The sequence below is a fragment of the Leptonotus elevatus genome, chromosome 9, assembly GCF_054856555.1.
Source record: "Leptonotus elevatus isolate MCC_2025b chromosome 9, RoL_Lele_1.0, whole genome shotgun sequence".
NCBI lineage: Eukaryota > Metazoa > Chordata > Actinopteri > Syngnathiformes > Syngnathidae > Leptonotus > Leptonotus elevatus.
The window spans coordinates 18,941,386-18,959,510 of NC_141247.1; the positions used below are offsets into that span (position 1 = coordinate 18,941,386).

Below are 18,125 nucleotides of genomic sequence, written 5' to 3' on the forward strand. Positions count from 1 at the left end.
TTTGAAATCAAAACCTGGCCTGTTTTTATTCCTTCCACAGTGTAAACACAGAAATCGGATTATCCACAGAGAGTTTTCCATATGAAATCCCCAGGAAGGGATTGTTAGCAGAAGAGTGAAAGACTGTGCAACTGCTTTTCAATCAGGCAGCACCGCAGGTTTGAGGTCAGGCCGGCTCGCGAGGAGGGACAGCAATACAATAGCCCAGTGGCACGCCTCAATTTGGACATGTTGTCAACGGGGAAAGGAAAAAAACGACCCCTGCCATTCTTTACAGGTCAAAGCGGGGTCTGTCTGAGGCTTAACGGTCATAGTCCGAGTTCATCAAACACCGGTGGTTTGGCGTGTCCTTGAGGGAACATGAGAGCAGAGGGTCATCTCTCAGTTCCTGCAGTTGTCAACACGTGCTGTAACGGGCCCCCTAATCTCACCGACCTGACCTTTAAAGCTTTTTTTCCTCTCAATATTAACTCATTCACTCTCAGCCATTGTCACTGAAGCAACCCCCTTCGCTCCCAGCTGTTTTACCGGATTTTGCAAGGACCACAGAAAATTGTGTTCGATTGCTATATATATATATATATATATATATGTATATATATTTTTTTTTAAATCACTCAATAGCGCCACCTAGGCATGCATCCATTAATTTTAGATGGAAAAGTGAAACTAATGATATCCAATGGAAAAATGAAAAACATTTTTTTACTCAATAGCGCCACTTTCAACATGACCTTGGCTGACCTCTCATTCTCTGCTGCTACCAAAGGAAAGATTAGAGTCTCTTTTTTCATCAGGAAAAAAAAGTATATTTCTTTCTGTTTCCGTTTTGCAGCAATTAGCATTAGAATATAGCCAAGTTTAATCATTATTCACAAATCTGTTTAAAACAGTGAGGAAAACAGCTTGTTGCAACATGGCCCTGGTTGATCTCTTATATTCTGCTGTCACCTGCTGGCCGTTTTTTGTAATAACTATCATTCTTCAGGCGTCCCATTCTTCATCATCAAAGCCTTCTATATGCTCTAGCATTAAAAAAAAAAACATGAAAAAAATATAAATACGTTTTTGGGACCATGGTAATATTTAAAATAGAGCATATTTATAAGTTTTGGGGAGTAAATGAGTTAAAAGTTACATGTCCTATTGCTGGATGAATGGAAGTTATTATAATGGTCATCTGAACAAAGCAGACATGTCTCCCTTATGTTAACTAATTCAGTGGAATGAGCCAAAACGGGATGTGGCAGCGAATGATTGAAAGAGCGACGGTCCAAGTCTGTCACCAGATGGCCGCGCCGCTTTCAATGTGAACTAATATGTTTTCGATGCTATTAGCGACGTCTTGCATTTGTTCTTTGGACGCAAATGAAGTCTCCAGAACAAGCTTGTTACTTGTTAAGCAGAACTTGCCTGCAGTAAGAAACGGCAAGCATATGGGTGCCGAGATGCATGCGTGTGTGCATACAACACGGCCCTGCAAACAAAACACGCACAAATACACTAGCCCCGAGTCTGTTTATTTTCCATCTAGCGGAATTCTCATGACTCCGCTGGCAAGCCTGAGGGATCAGTACAATATTTGAATAATTCACCCAAGTTAGCAATCTTTTCATGTTGTTTGCGTTCCTCTCTCACTGATTCATTTGTATGGGTCAGGTGTCGCCGCCATTGCTTGGAGAACTTGGCTGCAACTATTTACAGTTGCCTCTTGTACTGCATATTTGCCCGAATGTGACATTTTGCCCTGATTGTTGGCCCCCGACGAGAAAAATAGCACAGGAATGGAGTCAATGAGAATGTGTTGGATGGATTATACTGCACATTTATATTGTGTGAGTTCAATGGAAAGACAAAGAAACTGAAAGTAAACAGGAGACAGAGTTAAACTCTTGACTGTTTAACCACGTGTCCGCCTCAAGTGTTGAGCTCGGATCCTCAGGTTTTAGCCTCAGCCCCCTCCGTGAGCTCCCTGGGCCCCTCCCAGTTTGGGGCCCATCTGATCTGACAGACTGGCCTTCCTACGCCTACCCTCTAACACTTTGGGGACTTGGACCTTTCCAGTTTCACAAGAAGAGAAGTGCTAGCGTCCTTTCGCAGAAGAGTCACAGAACAAGCTGTTGTAGAAGATGGCAGCCTTAAGAAGTCGGTATGAATCATGACGCAGAAAAATACCGTTCTGTCATTGACCGAATGGCCAGATCTGTTGGTACAGATCCAGCAGAAGGAAGAATGAAGCTTTAACCTGTAACCACAGGGCGGCCATATTGGGACAAAGCTGCTCGATCATTCATAACATTACACTTAATGAAGCATGTTAATTCAGCCTGAATCTTAGCCACGCTAATGGGGTTTGTAACAAACCAATCCGTTTTTAAATCTGTCAAGAATTCAATGAGTTACAAGTATTTAAATGAGTAAATTATCCAATTTACCCCTGTCCTAAGATGGCCGACCAATAGTTACGTTGCAGACTCCGCCTTGAGACATCTTGTCTTTATATCTGTGATCGTAACTGCCGACTGCCACGCATTGCTAACAGACATAACTTCCCATTTTTCCCTTTAGCTGTTCAACAATCTGCCTGAACTGAGCACGAAACTAATTATGCTTGCATAAATGTTGAAGAAACGAGGAATTTACAACAGGAGAAAAACGGAGCTGTCAAGACTTGTGGCAACTGAAAAAAAAAAGTCTCCTCGTCTCTAATTTTTTTTAAAAATTGAAACGGGGTAAAAAAAAAACTGCTGGCTCGGTCCCTTTCCCTTGGCGGACACCCGGCTTGACGGTCGTGGACCGCCTTAGGTTGGCGGCTTCAGAGAGTGATGAAGACTAAGCCATACCTTAAAAAAATAATAAAAAATAAATATATATATATATATATATATATAGTCAGCCAATTTTTCAACGTTTTTCATCAATCGTCAACAAAAAGGGCATCGGTCATTGATGGAATGGACCTTCTGTCAATATTGACAGAATGCCCACCTCTACATATACATATATAAACATATATATTACATAAACTGTGCTCGTACGGTGCAGATGAATTCAAACTCACATGGATTTGTTCACTAGAATACATTCGATTAGTTTGCATACACACAAAAGAGGCAAAGCAAATACTAGAAGCCATCCATCTACCAATGGAAAAAAAAAGAAGCAGACAAGCTGTAACCGCACATTGGCCAGCGCAAGCAGCATAACAAACTAAATCTTTTCTGATACAGCCTTCTCCTATACAATAAAAGCCACAACAGCACAAAGGCAATGAAAGCGCAGCACAAAAACGAAGGCCCTGAAGATGCCTCTCGATTGATACTAGAAAAGAGAGCACTACATTTAAGTAGAAGGTAATAACAATGTGCATCTGTGGAAAAGGTTGACCTTTCTTGAGCAACTGCACTCCTGTAAGAGGATTTTCAGAAGAAAGCTTACGCAAATGTTAAAAAGTCCTTCTCCAAGTATACAAGGATGCTTGCAAGCTGTCCATGTGGCTGAACGTGACTCTGACATGCCTCCTTTGCGATGTCAAGGCGGGCGATTCACCGATGCCTTGCTCGTGTGTTTGATGAATCCAAAGCGAGGATTCAGATTTGGGTTAGTCGCTGCCGGGCTGTGCGTGAGCTTGCTGACAAATGACGGAGCAGTGGCTTCATCTCGGCCGACCGAGGGGGGACGTTCGCGTGTACGCAGCCGAGCAGCCGTTGCCGCTTGTGGTCGGGAAGAACAAACTTATTCATGTCCGCGGCTCTGGCGTGTCGGACTTGGCCTTGAGGGGAACCTGCTTCAGGTGCTGACAGCTGGACTTGTCTGAGCCACTGAGACAGGTAACATGAGAGGTGGGGAGGACGTCTGGGTCACCCGCTGTTGCAACCCACAAGACTGACAGGGGTGTGACAGCAAAGCTTGTTGTTTTCTCACAATACAGTGGAACCTCCAAAGGTCAAACGCAAAATACTCATTGAGCAGCTGAAGGATTAACTACACTAATGTTTTGCTTTATTTTTTATTTAATTTGCTATTTTAGTTTGATTCAAGCATCAAAGTGAGGGCAAAGCAGAAAAATGTAATGCTAATTATTTGGGCTGTGCACAAATTTTTGGCGACTAGAACAGAGATGTGAATTGGTCATTGAAAATTTAAAGTGCGCAGAATCAATTTCACTTATTTAAATTACCTTTGAAAATTAGACTGGCGGCCATTGCCAGCATCGGGTACCTCCCTGCTAGCTAGTAGCAGCTAGCTACTTGCTGCTAGTTGCTAACACTGACGACTGGTGCCATATTAGACAACAAAAGCATAATAAGCAGGTTTTTACCATGTTAAATTAGGGATTGAACATAATTTTGTGATGATTTTGTGTTTATGTTGGGGACAACTTCAAAAGAAAATCCTACCATTAATAACTTCTCCTAGCACACCGGTCGCCATGGGCGGGCCATAGGGGTCCGTGCCCGCCCACCAAGATGATTGTGCCCCCCGATTTGAGGCATAGATCTCTAAAAATAAACTTTTTTATTATTATATTTTTCATAGTAGCTAATTTTGTGTTTATTAATATGTGAAGAAACAGTGGTGTGATTTTGTTTGATTGATGGCCACAACCATCACGCCTTACTGAAAATAATGTTAGGTACGCTGGCTTATATGCGACGAATACGTCATGTTGGCGTGCGAAAGTCATGTATACAAGTTTTTTTTTACTTGGTATTGTCTACTGTGGCAAGACATGTCTGTATAACATGTACGTAGTTGTAAATAAGGAGTTCTGAGGAGGCCCGTTCGAAGCGATGTCAGCGCATCCGCCATATTGGATGTGGCAATTGTATTCGCAAATAAATTAGCAAATAATTAGTAAGATCGTGTTAGAATGGGATAATATAATCAAAAGGTAATGGTTCCTTATGTATCCAATGAGTTGTGTCTTGATGATACACCTCCAAGGAGGAAGTAAACGAGGCATCTTTACTAATAGCTTCACTTTGCCTCATCCAATATGGCTGCGGCGTCAACGTACTCACGACGGCGTTGCCGTCTACTGTATGTGAATGTACTGTAAATGCTGTCTACGATAATACTTGTCAGCGGGCGCCATTCAATGGATGGATGCACGGCAGTGCTCCTTGAATGTATCCAAATATGTGGGGCAAGTTAATGCTGTCTGTAGAGTATTCATAATACCCTTAAGCCTGGGCTCTGGCGACGGGTATGTCTCCTAGTATGATGGCTAAGAATTGTATTCAAGACTTTCCCCTGTACAGTTTTTAAAGATTTTATGGTTGCGGCAGTTTGAGCATGGAACAAATTCAACTTATTTGATAGGATATAGAAAAACATTTAGAAATTAGAACAACTTGCAAGTCAATCGGCGCCGCAGAACGGATTGTTTGACTTTTGAGATTCCACTGTGAACTAAAAATGTGCTTTCACAGAGCATAATTCGTTTTCTGCCGCAACACTGTAAAGCTGAAATTACACACGTGTACGAGAGACGAGAGGAAGGTTTGTTCTAGAAAAAAGCAACACTTACTTTAATCTCTTCATGTTCATAGAGGTCAGCATTTGTGCTTTTGCTACAGGGGAATGTCAAGCATCCCTGGACAACCCATTCAATTGAATTGAATTGAATTACCAATTGCCTGAGAGCTAATAGCATATCCATCCAGATAGCACCCTGAACGAGCATCACGCGGGTTCGCCTCCATCCACTTGCTGGGTTAGGTTACTTCCACTCACGCTTGACATCTGCTGATGTCTTTACATGGACAATGTGTAACACAATGCCGAGATTGACGGAGGAAAATAACCTCTGTTTCAGCATGGGAGAGGCTGCTGCCAACACAGGTGTAGGATTTCACATGCTGTCTGCTGTTTGATCACATCAGCCATTGCTGTTTTGTTCGCAATCAAGCCTTTTTCCTCTTCCTGTATTCTTGCCACTTTCACCTATAACCTCGTTTTCATACGCAGCACTCTCGCCGTCATGCTATCGCCGGCCCTTGGTCACGGGGCTAACGCAGGACTGCAAATGAAGCAGACCGCATCTCAGGCTACAAAGGATCGATATCCGTTGCTCAGTATCAGGCGAGGCACTCCCTCTGCCTCTTGGAGTCTCACACGAGAGAGACTGGGCAAGGAAATGAAACGCTCCCGACTCTTACGACGTAAACATAGCACACAGGCCGCCATAATTCACCCTTTTATTGCCCATATTTACTACACAGCTTTAGCTGCAAACAATAACAAATGTAGTAGCTGGTCTGACACAGCAGCATGGTTGGCTGGGACCATGTCTCCTAAATCAGAGAGGTCTATGAAATAAGAGCAGGGTCTTCATAAAAGATAATGAGATATGTGAACAAAGTGAGATGATAAATCGCTTTCGAGGCCGTGAGGATTAATAGGTTCGGAAAATGACGGTGTATGTTTAAATTCGAAATACACGAGAAACAGAACCAAGGGAAGAACCGCAGGCCAAAATAAAGATGAGCAGATGACTTCTGGATGCAAAGAAATGCAAAAAGAGCCACAGGAAGCCAAGTGCCACAGGACAAGCAGGGGGTGGGGGAGTTGCCTGGGAGTTACCTGGACAGGTGGCCACGCAGGCACTTTTCTGGACGTTCTGCCCCTCGCAAGACGTGCCTCCGTTCAGTGGCGTGGGGTTGGTGCAGCTCCGACTCCTCTTCTGCCAGCCTCGCCCACACACGGCGCTGCAGGACGACCAGGTGGTCCACGTGGACCAGCCGCCGTTGACTGTCAGACCAGCGCAAGGAGGGAGGATGGTTTTGGAGAGGGTTGTAATTGGAAGGGAGGATGGGATGAGGGGACAGAGCAGCCAGGATTACCCGACATGCGCTAAGGACAAGACGCGTGCGTTCCAAGAACAATCGCGAGTGCTGCTGCGCTTCAAAGGCAAGCTTGAGAGCGGAGAGCTGCTTTCTGCAATCGAGCTGAAATTAGAGCCACCTCAAGTGCAGACACAACAGATACATTATGGTGACCATATCCCAACCTGATTGACCAAAAGGATACGTGAAACAAAATGTTGCCAAATTCCCAAATCCAAACGAACTGTGACGCTTGTCACGCCAACGTGTTCATGTTTTTCCAATAAGGACTAATCTAACTGGTTACTTTTCCCAGTCAAGTAATCAGACTACAGATACTCATCAAAGTCACAAAACATTATTTAACTCATTCACTCCCAGTCATTTTCACTGAAGCAACCCCCTTCACTCCCGTCTGGTTTACTGGATTTTGACTGATTTTACAAGGCCCACAGAATTTTCTGTTCTATTGCTATAAAAACATGGAACCTACCAAAAGAAAGATTAGAATATTTGTATCTGTTTCCGATTTGCAGCAATTAGCAATAGAATATAGCTAAGTTGCATCATTATTCACAAACCTGTTGAAAACAGTGGGGAAAAGAGCTTGTTGCAACATGGACCTGGTTGATCTCTTATACTCTGCTGCCACCTTCTGGCCGTCTTTTGAAACAACTACCATTGCTTTAAGCAACCTCTTCATGTCAGAAGTTGTATCAAAGCCTTCTGTATGATCTAACATAAAAATAAAAATAAACATCCAAAATAGGTTTTGGGGAGAGAAAGACAATGATTTTAAAAAAAACAACGTATTTAGACGTGTTTTGGGTTTGAATTAGTTAAACATGTCAATCACCTCTGGGTTTCAACAGTGAGTGACATTTGACAAGACAAGCGCATACTTTTCAGCCACGGTGATCACTCACGCATGTGGAGGATACCCGATCTAACAGCACATTATAGAATATGTAAGAAAGGGGGACTCTAGTATTTACAGCTTGAACATAGTGAAGCATTGTGCCTTCAACTTCACATTCCCTTCTCGGGGGAGCAATGTCACGTATGCACAAAGTTACATTTTCAGCATGCGGACAACTTGCGTGTCCGCACCATACCATAACATATAAACAACAATGGAGGAAGGAGAGAGATTCGTGTTTTCAAGCTGTAAATACAGTAACTATTTTCAGTCAACAAAAGATGAAAATAAGGGTTGTTAAGGTTTGTTGTACACTAACTTTGAAGCTAACTTTGTTGTAACAAAGTTAGCTTCAAAAACACTACCCCCCCCCCAAAAAAAAAATCATTAAAAATATATATTTTAACCTTTAGGTTTTCATTTTGGTTTATTGAACATTTAAAGTCATATTCATATATATCATTATATTATTAAACAATATACATTATTGATGTTAAGTTTTGCTATTATAAATTAATAATAAGTTACTTGTTAAAATCAACTAATCAATAAAATAACTGTTACTTTTGAAATCATGTCATCAGTAAAGTAACTAACTGGAAAATTAAGTAATCACTAAAGTAGTAGTAAGTTACTTTTGATAACATTGGTTGCCAGCCAATCGCAGCAAATCAACTAATCAAAATAACCAAGTTACTAGTTAGCTTTTCAAGGCAAACGTGGCAACACTATAAAACGAAGCATTAAAAAACTTTTTACATTCAGGAAATGGCTTAACCCAGCATTTGCGTGTAAAACATCATGAAAGTAAAAGTCATTAGGATTGTGCCCATCAAACATCCATCCCTGATTGCACCATTTCACGTCACACATTACGCTGTGTGGATTATAGAGAGCAGCCCTATCATTTTATTTTTCTACCCCCAATTGCAATTGCAAAGTGCAGCGCAATCAAGCTCAAGTTATTACAGCTCGTCCTGATGAACCAGTGAGTGCCCATGTTCTGAAGTCGCACCAGTCGCAGGCACATCACTGGCGCTCCGCCGCTGACGGCAAGTAATTACATCAAACCATCTTGATGTGATCCTAATCTGCACCTCCCTGCATCTAACTGCGCTTGTTTCATCTTACATGATACCGTCATTCCTGATTTATTGACTTGAACAGCGCAGTTTTTCCACCCCTCTCTGGTCACCCACCCCACCCCCCAATTTCCCCTCTTACTTTCGCCCGGGCTTGTCGTGACTGAATCATTTCCTTGCCCCCTCTATGCGATTGATTGCCCGCCACAGCGAGGTAAATTGCCAGGCAACACAAGCCCTGATTACCTCTTAGCACAGAATGCAGCCTCGCCAGTCAGGCCGTGATAAAATGCATTTCTGGCCCCCTGTTGAACCCTTTGAAAAGTAGCCGTTATTATGACCCACTGCGGCTAGCTAGATCAACTAACATGGCGGACGTACAGTTTATTCTTCTGAGGCGCAGTAGGCGAGCGGAGGATAGAAACAAGAGCGCTTTTGTTGTGATTTAGCCTCAATTCAAAACACAACCAGCGATTAATTTGTCATCTTTTCAAGCACAGTGAATTGTGGGAAGAAATAAATGTGCACGCAACAAAGCAAACTGTTGACAATTTTGCAGGTCCTTAAGTGAGAATTATTGTTTGGAAATGGATCTCCAAAAGAACCATAATGTGTAAACGCTGGATACCCAGTGTTTCATGAGCGGTTTGACAGTACACTTTAAAATAGACAGATGAGGCAGTACTTTTATGCACATTCAACCACAAGTTGCTTTTTAATTAATTCCACTATGTGTAGACCATAGGTGGCAAATCCAGGTCCAGAAAGTCAAGACCCTGCCGCAGTTTGGCTTTGGCCCCTAACTAGCTCGTGATAGAAAATGTTCTTTGTTTTCTTGCGTGTTAAAATAAAACTCAAAGTTGAGATCTGTGAAGAGGCTTTCTTGCAAGAGATTTTATTCAGAAATTTCTGAAGTCATAAAGGACCCTTACTGAATCAGCAGTGGTTCCTAAATGTCCCCTCCTTCTGGACTCATCCCAACTTATACAAAAACAGTGTTTACAGAAAATAGTCTCCCCCTCCTGCCTCCTGTCCTTATAGGAAGAGTGAAATACACTTTCCCAGGGACTAAAACAAAGACACTATACATTGAGTAAATTTGAATTAACTGTTTTCTTATTACTACACAGCTATAACTAAATTCAAAACGGTTAAAATATAAATTGAAACAGTAAAAACATGTTAACAATGTTAACACTAGCTAGCTATCTCCCCTAGCAGGTAAACAAGTACCATGGGAGCTAGCTAAGGAGCTAGCTAGCTAGCACCTGGGGCTAAAGTCAAACAGTGGCAGGGTTTTTACTTTCTAGACCTAGTTTTGCCACCTCTGGTGTAGACACAGATTTACTTTTGAGGGTATATTACTGTAACTTGATGTACACATTTCCAAGATGTTCATTGTATTCTACATACATTACATCTGGACTGAAAATGTGTCTGTATAAAATCTCAACCTAATCAAAGGAAACGTATTTTTACCCTGTCCAAAATCACTGTGCTCCGCCAACCCCACCCCTTTATTTTGCTTCCTGCTTACTTCAGCCGCTTTCAATCTACCGAAATTGCTGGCATAAAAAAGGCAGCCGAGCCACAATGTTAAATAGTAATTGATATTCAAGTCTGAACAACCTGAATATGAGAACTGCATAACCTATTCAATTTGGGCGAGTAAATTCCTAGCGACGCCGTTATTTCAGAGGGGAGGTGACTACTAACAAGGTACCTGATGTTTTACCAAACATATTTACAAAAATAAACTCTTGCTAGCAGTCAAATATTGCAGAAGCCAGAGATTATTCTTTGAAGCACTTTAAAACATGTCAAAGGCTAAAAAACAAACAAACACCTAAGCCCTAATAGAAGAACATTCTATACATCCAGTAATCACAGGGCAGAAAATACAGCATTTTAATAAAAAGGTCAGTCAGCTGATTCAATTTCTTCAACCATATTGGGCCTGCAAGCTTTGTGACCTTGTGGACCTTATGCGTTCACAAATGGGCTTCCAGAAATATTAAAAATTTGCAATTGACTTCATCCCATCACTCACTATCAACTATTAACCCCACTAAAAGGTCATGTGGACATTGTTTTATCTATAAACAAAGGATAGAGTTAAGATAATTAGGAACTGACCGATTAATGGGCTGATAATAGCTCCTAATCTTTAAATCAGCCTAAATACACTTTTGCATTAATACATTACAACAAAGGACAAAGATAATTAACATTGTTCAAAAAACATAATAAAATAAAAATACATGGGGAACCCCCCACACACACACATTTTGTCTCCGTTCTAAAGGCAAAGAAATACTAAAGGAAAGCATCATTATTGATTGAAAACATTAAGGAAACAGAACAAAAGAAAACAAGTTATTTTGTTCATTATATACAGTTTAATTTTTTATATATTTTTTATTCGGCCAATTAAACAGCTATCGGGTTTTTATTCTGTATACGTAAGTGCGTTGGGCCCAAAACATAAATATATATACAATATAATTAGTGATTACTCAACATTACATTGTGGTTCTGGAATTGCACAAGCATTTTAAATTAATTTCAATTAAAAAACAAAATCGAACTAATTCTGCCCAGAATTTTAATTAACACAAGCTATATTATATACAACCACAATAGAGTAATCTTCCAGTTTTGAAATTCACTGAATTTTGCAGCTCAACTGTTGAGCCCACGCAGGTCATACAGTGCTTTAAAATTGTGATGAGGTGTGCATACTACTGCATATTGTTATTATCGTTAACGTTAACCCTTTGTGTAAAAGTGAGCCATTACACAATTGCCAATCATCCGAAGAGTCCATCCTTTCAAAACGCGTGTCCACTTACCGTAGATTAGGACGGTGGCGGAGTTGCTTTTGCGTCGGGCGACGATGTTCTTGGCCACGCACGTGTAGTTGCCCGTGTCGGCCAGCCGGGCCTTCTTGATGACAAGATTGTGGTCGGCTGTGATGACAAAATTGGGGTCGCTCTGCGGGTCGATCACGTCCTCGTTCCTCTGCCACTCCACCTAAAAAGAGAGTTTGATTGATCAAAAGTGCAACTGATCCCAACAGTCTGCTCCATTCATGCACGCCAACTGCCACGGAGACTTAAAGGGGAGGCGCAGCGAGGTGCCTTTGTGTTGCTGCTGTTAAAAAAAAATAATAATAATAATTTTGATGGAATTAATCTATTTATACACCTGACTGATAAAAGTATTTTGTGTTTCATTTTGTAACAGCTGGAGATCTCTGTGGCATTCTGAATACTTTTTTAATGTCAGTTCTTTTTGCAGTCTTTGGTTGTTTTCTTAATCTCACTTGACCTTCTGCCTTGTTGAGGGTGCTGCAGCATTGTTGTTGGTATTATTGCCCCATGTGATGCACATAATTGGGCTTTCCTTTTCTTCTCCACGTCCCTTATTTCCTCCTGTGGCGACTTCTGCTCTGATGCTCTTTTTTGTCGCCGCCTGGCACTTTTCTTCCTATTTCTCTGCAAGCTGTCCCCACACTGTCCAACTGTGATTGACTAGTTGGCTGTTTGCGGTACCTGGACTGTCTGAATGGCTCGCACAACCTATGCTGTTGGTGTTATTAGCTGTGCGTCTACCAAGCTGTATGGATCGGCAAACATTTTTTGACAAAGCCTTGTAAAAAAGTGAAGAAAGTCACCAAACTGCAGTTCCGTTCACCATTGTAACAGTTACAGAGATTCTGAATGTTTTGTTTTTTCCCAATAGGAAGTTACACATTATATGTAAAGATTTTTTTTAATTTGTATTTGTGTGTGTGTGTGTGTGTGTGTGTGTGTGTGTGTGTGTGTGTGTGTGTGTGTGTGTGTGTGTGTGTGTGTGTGTGTGTGTGTGTGTGTGTGTGTGTGTGTGTGTGAACGTTGAGCTAATGAGCATAAAATTAAAGTAATCAGTCAATAAAGCCCTTGGATGTTGGACCGGAGAGACAGATCCCAGATTAGCTTAGCGCTAGCCAGCTGGTATGAGAGAACACGAATGGATTTAAAACTTTACCAAAAGCAAAAAAACACCTTGGTTCTGCTGTTGGTGATTTTACGGTGAGGGATCCTGGAAGTTAGAGTAAGCTATTTTAAACTAAAAAGAAAAATCTCTGACGGTTGACGGCAGTCTTGGTGCGCATCGTGTAGGGTTATTTTGTTTTATTTAGTCTCAGTTTTAGTCCAGTTTCAATCACGCTTGTTAGTTTTTAATCATAGTCAGTCAACCTCGTCCTGTTTTTATTTAGTCAACTTTAAGTCGACTATAAATCTAGCATTTTAGTCTTTATTTAGTCTAAGACAATTTTATTTGTCCAGTTATAGTCAACAAAAAATCTCAATGTTTTAGTCAAGACAATCATTTTACCCCTGCATATTTTTTTGTCAGCAGATAATGTTGAACATTTTAGATCAAAAACTATTTCACATGAAATGTTCTCTTATCTTTTTGATGAAAAACTACTTCACACACAAATACAGTATATCAACAAGTGGCTACTATGGTTACGAGCTCGTAAATTAGCCAGCATTAGTTAGCGGTCAGATTAACATTAGCCGTTAGATTAATGTTACGGTACAACTATAATTTACTTTTTTTTCTCTAACCTTTCACAGTGAATCCGCCTCCTGTCTGTCCCATGTGTTTGTGCATGTTGCACTCGCCAGCTGCAGGTTTGAAAGGGGGTGTGTCACTGTGTCACATGACAGTGTCACAAATGAGCAGAAACAGGATTTTACAAAATCATATAATTTTCGTCTCGTCTTTGTTCATGAATTAAAATGTCCATGGATTTTAGTTCAGTTTTTATTAAGTGGAGTACATTTTCGTCTCGTTTTCATTAATCGACAAAAATGCATACTGATTTAGTCGCAGTTGTTGTTTATTCATGAGGGTTTAATTTTCGTGAATGAAATTAACACTTGTATGGTTTAGATAAAGCGCTATGTAAGTGCACTTCATTTATCATTATGGCCAAATTGGATTTGTCATTTTTTGGGACTATCATGTGTAACAGTACAATTAGTCAACTGTTTGATGATTCGGTTCATTGATTCGGGACTCACTGGTTAAACAACAGCAATTTATAGGATCTGGAAGTTGTATGGCCAGCTTAACCCCGACACTGGAAGAGCTGGACGACGTGAAAGACTTGAGCAGGCCGACTGTACGAGTGCTAGCAAAGAGACCGACCAAAAAAGTGAGGCAAACCGCGCCATTAATAATAGATGGGCCTTTAGAGACGCCAAACGCCGAGTGAAGCATTCCTTCCTATCCTTGGTGATATGACGAGCCCATGTGATATATGGCGACTGAGAGATGGGGGAGAGATAATAAATCAATAAAAGAGGGTAATTAGAGGTGTAATTTATCCATATGGGCTGTCAGTTCCCCGGTGAAAGCCGGAGAGATGATCGCCGAGCCTCCATTTGCCCTTTGTCCCCCTGGTGAAGAAAGGGTAAATGGATGCGTGACGCGGGCGTATAAATAGCTTCCATATATTCTCACCTCGGGTTGTGGCACTCCCTCGGGGGGATGGCAGCGCAGTGACACCTCCTGGTCCAATGCCACCTCTTTCGCCTGAGGCTCCTCCTCGAAGTTCTTTCTCAAGTCTGAGGAGAGAAACCCAAAGAAAGGCAACCAATTAGACTATTTGTAGCTGCGTGTGGAGTGCAAATGAAAGCTCCGCCAAGCTAAATCTCGAAACGTTCGCGGGCGCGTCGCACTCCAGTTGGCCCCCCGAAGCCACGCAGGGATTGGTGGCACCAACCATGTTGCTTATTACAGCCTGCCTGGCTGCTTCAGAGATGCTTGTCTCGCTGCCAGCCAGAGGGGCCCGGCATCAACCAAAAGCAATTGCATTACCGCGCACTCCTTTCCTCCCACCCACTCTCTCCGGCAGCTGCCTGCCTGCCTGCCTGCCTGCCTGCCTGCCTGCAGCTTCCATCTGTAAGAGGGCTTGGAGCAGCCACACGAAAACAAAGCCCCGAGGCACCTGGACAAGAGCTCCTGCAAGCTTGGCTGACTGCATGAGGCTTCGCATTTCATCTCATTGAATACTTTCACCGTTGCTATATATTTGCCCAGAAGTCACGCTGAGCGTACACAGGTATAGCTGGCATCGCTCGTTCTTTTAAGGGTGGGACAACGTGCATGCGATGAGCCAGACAGGCCACTGATGGCTAGCAGCTTGGCACTAATTTGATGCGTCCGCCCCGGGTTTGCACTCAGAGTGAATCGATGTGTTGCCGTGTCGCGAGGGGCAGAGGACGCGGCTTGCGAGCGGCTTGCGAGCGGCTGGTGAATTACTTTTAACTAATGGGAGACAGTGTCCTCAGAGGAGTGCTAAGATGGAGTGTTTTGGCAAATGAAATGAAGCACATACACAAGACGCGAGATATAAGCGACGGAAGCGAAATGACCACAGAGATTATGCGGATGTGTCATCGACTTCTGTAATAGTTAGGGCTGAACGCTTTGTAGTCAAAGGCGATTTTTAAATAGCAAAGACTGAAATCTGGGGGAGAATGAAACACTGTTTTATTTTATTTTTTATATACATGTATTGTACAATTTACTCATTTATTTATATTATGTCAAGATAAGTTCATTGTTCAAAGGTGAAGCCAAGCAACAAAATCCACCCATTTTTATCCTTCTCTGGCGGCGGCTATTTTGTCTTGTACTGCCATTTGCTGTCCAATAAAAATGATATCCAAGTGCCTATTGGCTCATGTAACGACCAATCACGGCTCCCCTGTTATAAATAAAATAAAACCCTCTTTTTACATATGTATAATTTATTCATTTATTTATATCGTGTCTCGATAAGTTCATTGTTTAAAGGTGAAGTCGAGCAGGAAATCCACTCGTTTTTATCCTTCTCTGATGGCGGCCATTTTGTCTTGTACTGCCATTCGCTGTCGACTAAAAATGGCCTCACAGTGCCAAAGGGCTCAGGTAACGACCAATCACGGCTCACCTGTTTTCTGGGTTTGGTCATGTGACATTCGCAAATTGAGACATTGATGGCATTTTCAGTGGACAGCAAATGGCAGTACAAGACAAAATGGCCGCCACCTGAGATGGATTCTGCTGCTATTATTGTAAGAACATTTTTGACTTGACTTCTCATTTAAAGGCAGTTCACATTTACATAATAATGTTTCATGAAACACGAAAAATGTAAGTGACAAAACCCCACATTTGTTGGTTTTATTGTTGAAATCTGATTCATGACATATTGACTTATGTTTATGTCACACTTGTTTGATAGAATTTTGTCAAGTTGCGATTAGTGAACACTTAAAAGACTGATTGTTTTAGTAAGTTAGCAACTCTACATATTAATTCATGGCTCATTAGCCTTATTTTAGCATAACCAAAATATCTATGAATAATAAATCTCACATTGTTAATTATAATACAGATGAAGTTATTTAATTTAAAATAATAAATACATGAGAAGAGGATCTTGAAAAATGGATCACATATTAAAACACAATAAAAAACGGACTGTCTGAACCGTCAAACATGGTTCGATAATGAATCCTGTCTTCTGGAGGTCCTGTTGGGAGGAGGTGACGCCGTCGTCTCCAATAATGCATATTTATGTGGCAATTAACAGACAGAATGCTTCAAAATACTCCAACGGAAAAAAGGCTCACTCTAATAAAGCTTTGAGGCTGCAGCAGAGGATGCGCCCGTGTTCCCCAGACAGATTTATGGTTGCTACATTGCAATAAATTTCAAATCCGTTTTTACTCAGCTACTTTCATCTGGATCATCGCTGATACAGTCTATCTCGTGAAAAATATCATGAATACTCAAATTTAGTGTGCCACTTTTTAAAACATCTCTCCCTGCAAGGGAGAAGAATCACAGCAAGAAGAAACGTGAGGAGATAAAGGTCACTAATAACAAAATGGAGATTATTAAGGTCTTATTCCATCCCATTAAGTTATATGCAGTGTCCTCTTCTACAGATTTTCATGCATAATATCATGGTACAGTGGAACCTCCAAAGTCAAACCGCCCTAAAAGTTATACAATTTGGAGTTGAGCCAAAGATTTGTCCCAAAAGTCGAACACAACCAAAGCACCATGACGTCATTCAAAACATCAGCAAATATTGTCCACTCTTTGGGGTTTTTATGTGCTTTTTGGATGCTGCCACAGAAGGGTCCCGGTGATGGCAAAGAGGAAAATAGTACAACACAATTTGTTGAACAGCAATTACAAATTTGCCAAGCAGAGGCTAACGTGAACAGCCTGCAGCTGAAATCGTAATGGTTAATGACCAGCATTAAATGCCCACAGAAGCTTGTCAACAAACAACACATTACAATTTTTTTTTTACAGGGCTAAAAACGTGTATTTAATTTCACCAACAACAATATTGTTTGTGTTAATCACTATTGTATTAAAACAACATTAAGCTTAGGATGTGCCTTTGCGAATTCTCTTCTTTGAAGGATGAGTATTTTAATTTGATGATGCATCTTTTGGAGCAAATTCATTCACATATATCACAGTAAAATCCCTGTGAATAAGATTATCATTGAGAACTTGGAAGTCAACCGGCATCCCAGAACAGGTTGAGTTCAATTTGGACTGTCAGAACTTTCAAGTGCACTTACAAGCAATTCTGATGTACGATTTTTGGCTTTTCTGGGTCCCCGTTGTGCTCCAGGCGACGCACTGACACCAGTACTCATCCAGGCCGAAGATCTTCTCCACCTGCTGTCTGGTGATTTCGATTGTCACCTCCATAACTGGCAGAGCTGCAAAGCAAAAAGAAACAAAAACATAAGAATGAAGTCATACTTCTTTTTTTTTCACCCAACATGTGAACCATGTACGCCTTCATGTGCATTTTGCACCTTTTGCACAAATCTAACCACACAATTTAGAAATCAGTGCAGAATAAACAAGCAGAAAACTCTAATATTATGCAAACAGAGTGCTTGTTAACTGAGGACATTGAGAAGAGCCTGCAGGCATCACTGGTGTCATTTGAAAGTCGGATAAAGTGGGATGGAATACAGAAATGAGAAAAAAACTACTCAGCCTATCCAGCTCCTCTTAAGTTGGAAAATTCAAAACCAAAAACGTATAAATAAGTTTTTAATAATTTGCCCTGCACTCCCAAAAACTTATTTATACGTTTTATTTTATTTTTATTTTATTTTTATTTATGCTAGAGCATACAGAAGGCTTTGATACAGCTTCTGGCATGAAGAGGTCGCTTAAAGAATAGTAGCTTTTACAAAAGACAGCCAG

At 41.3% G+C, this 18,125-nt stretch overlaps 1 protein-coding gene across 4 annotated transcripts in view; it reads right to left on the minus strand.

Annotated features, from left to right (window-relative positions):
* Positions 1–18,125, minus strand: part of unc5a (unc-5 netrin receptor A) — a 180,644-nt gene that overhangs the window by 47,207 nt on the left and 115,312 nt on the right. For 3 of the 4 annotated variants that reach the window (XM_086084676.1, XM_086084675.1, XM_086084678.1), the window contains exons 3-6: positions 17,483–17,626; positions 14,352–14,455; positions 11,684–11,864; positions 6,589–6,756 (exon numbers count right to left, since the gene is read on the minus strand). In XM_086084676.1, coding sequence (XP_085940802.1) covers positions 6,589–6,756; positions 11,684–11,864; positions 14,352–14,455; positions 17,483–17,626 — 597 coding nt within the window. The remainder of the gene's footprint in view (positions 1–6,588; positions 6,757–11,683; positions 11,865–14,351; positions 14,456–17,482; positions 17,627–18,125) is intronic. The other variant, XM_086084677.1, reaches the window with a different exon arrangement.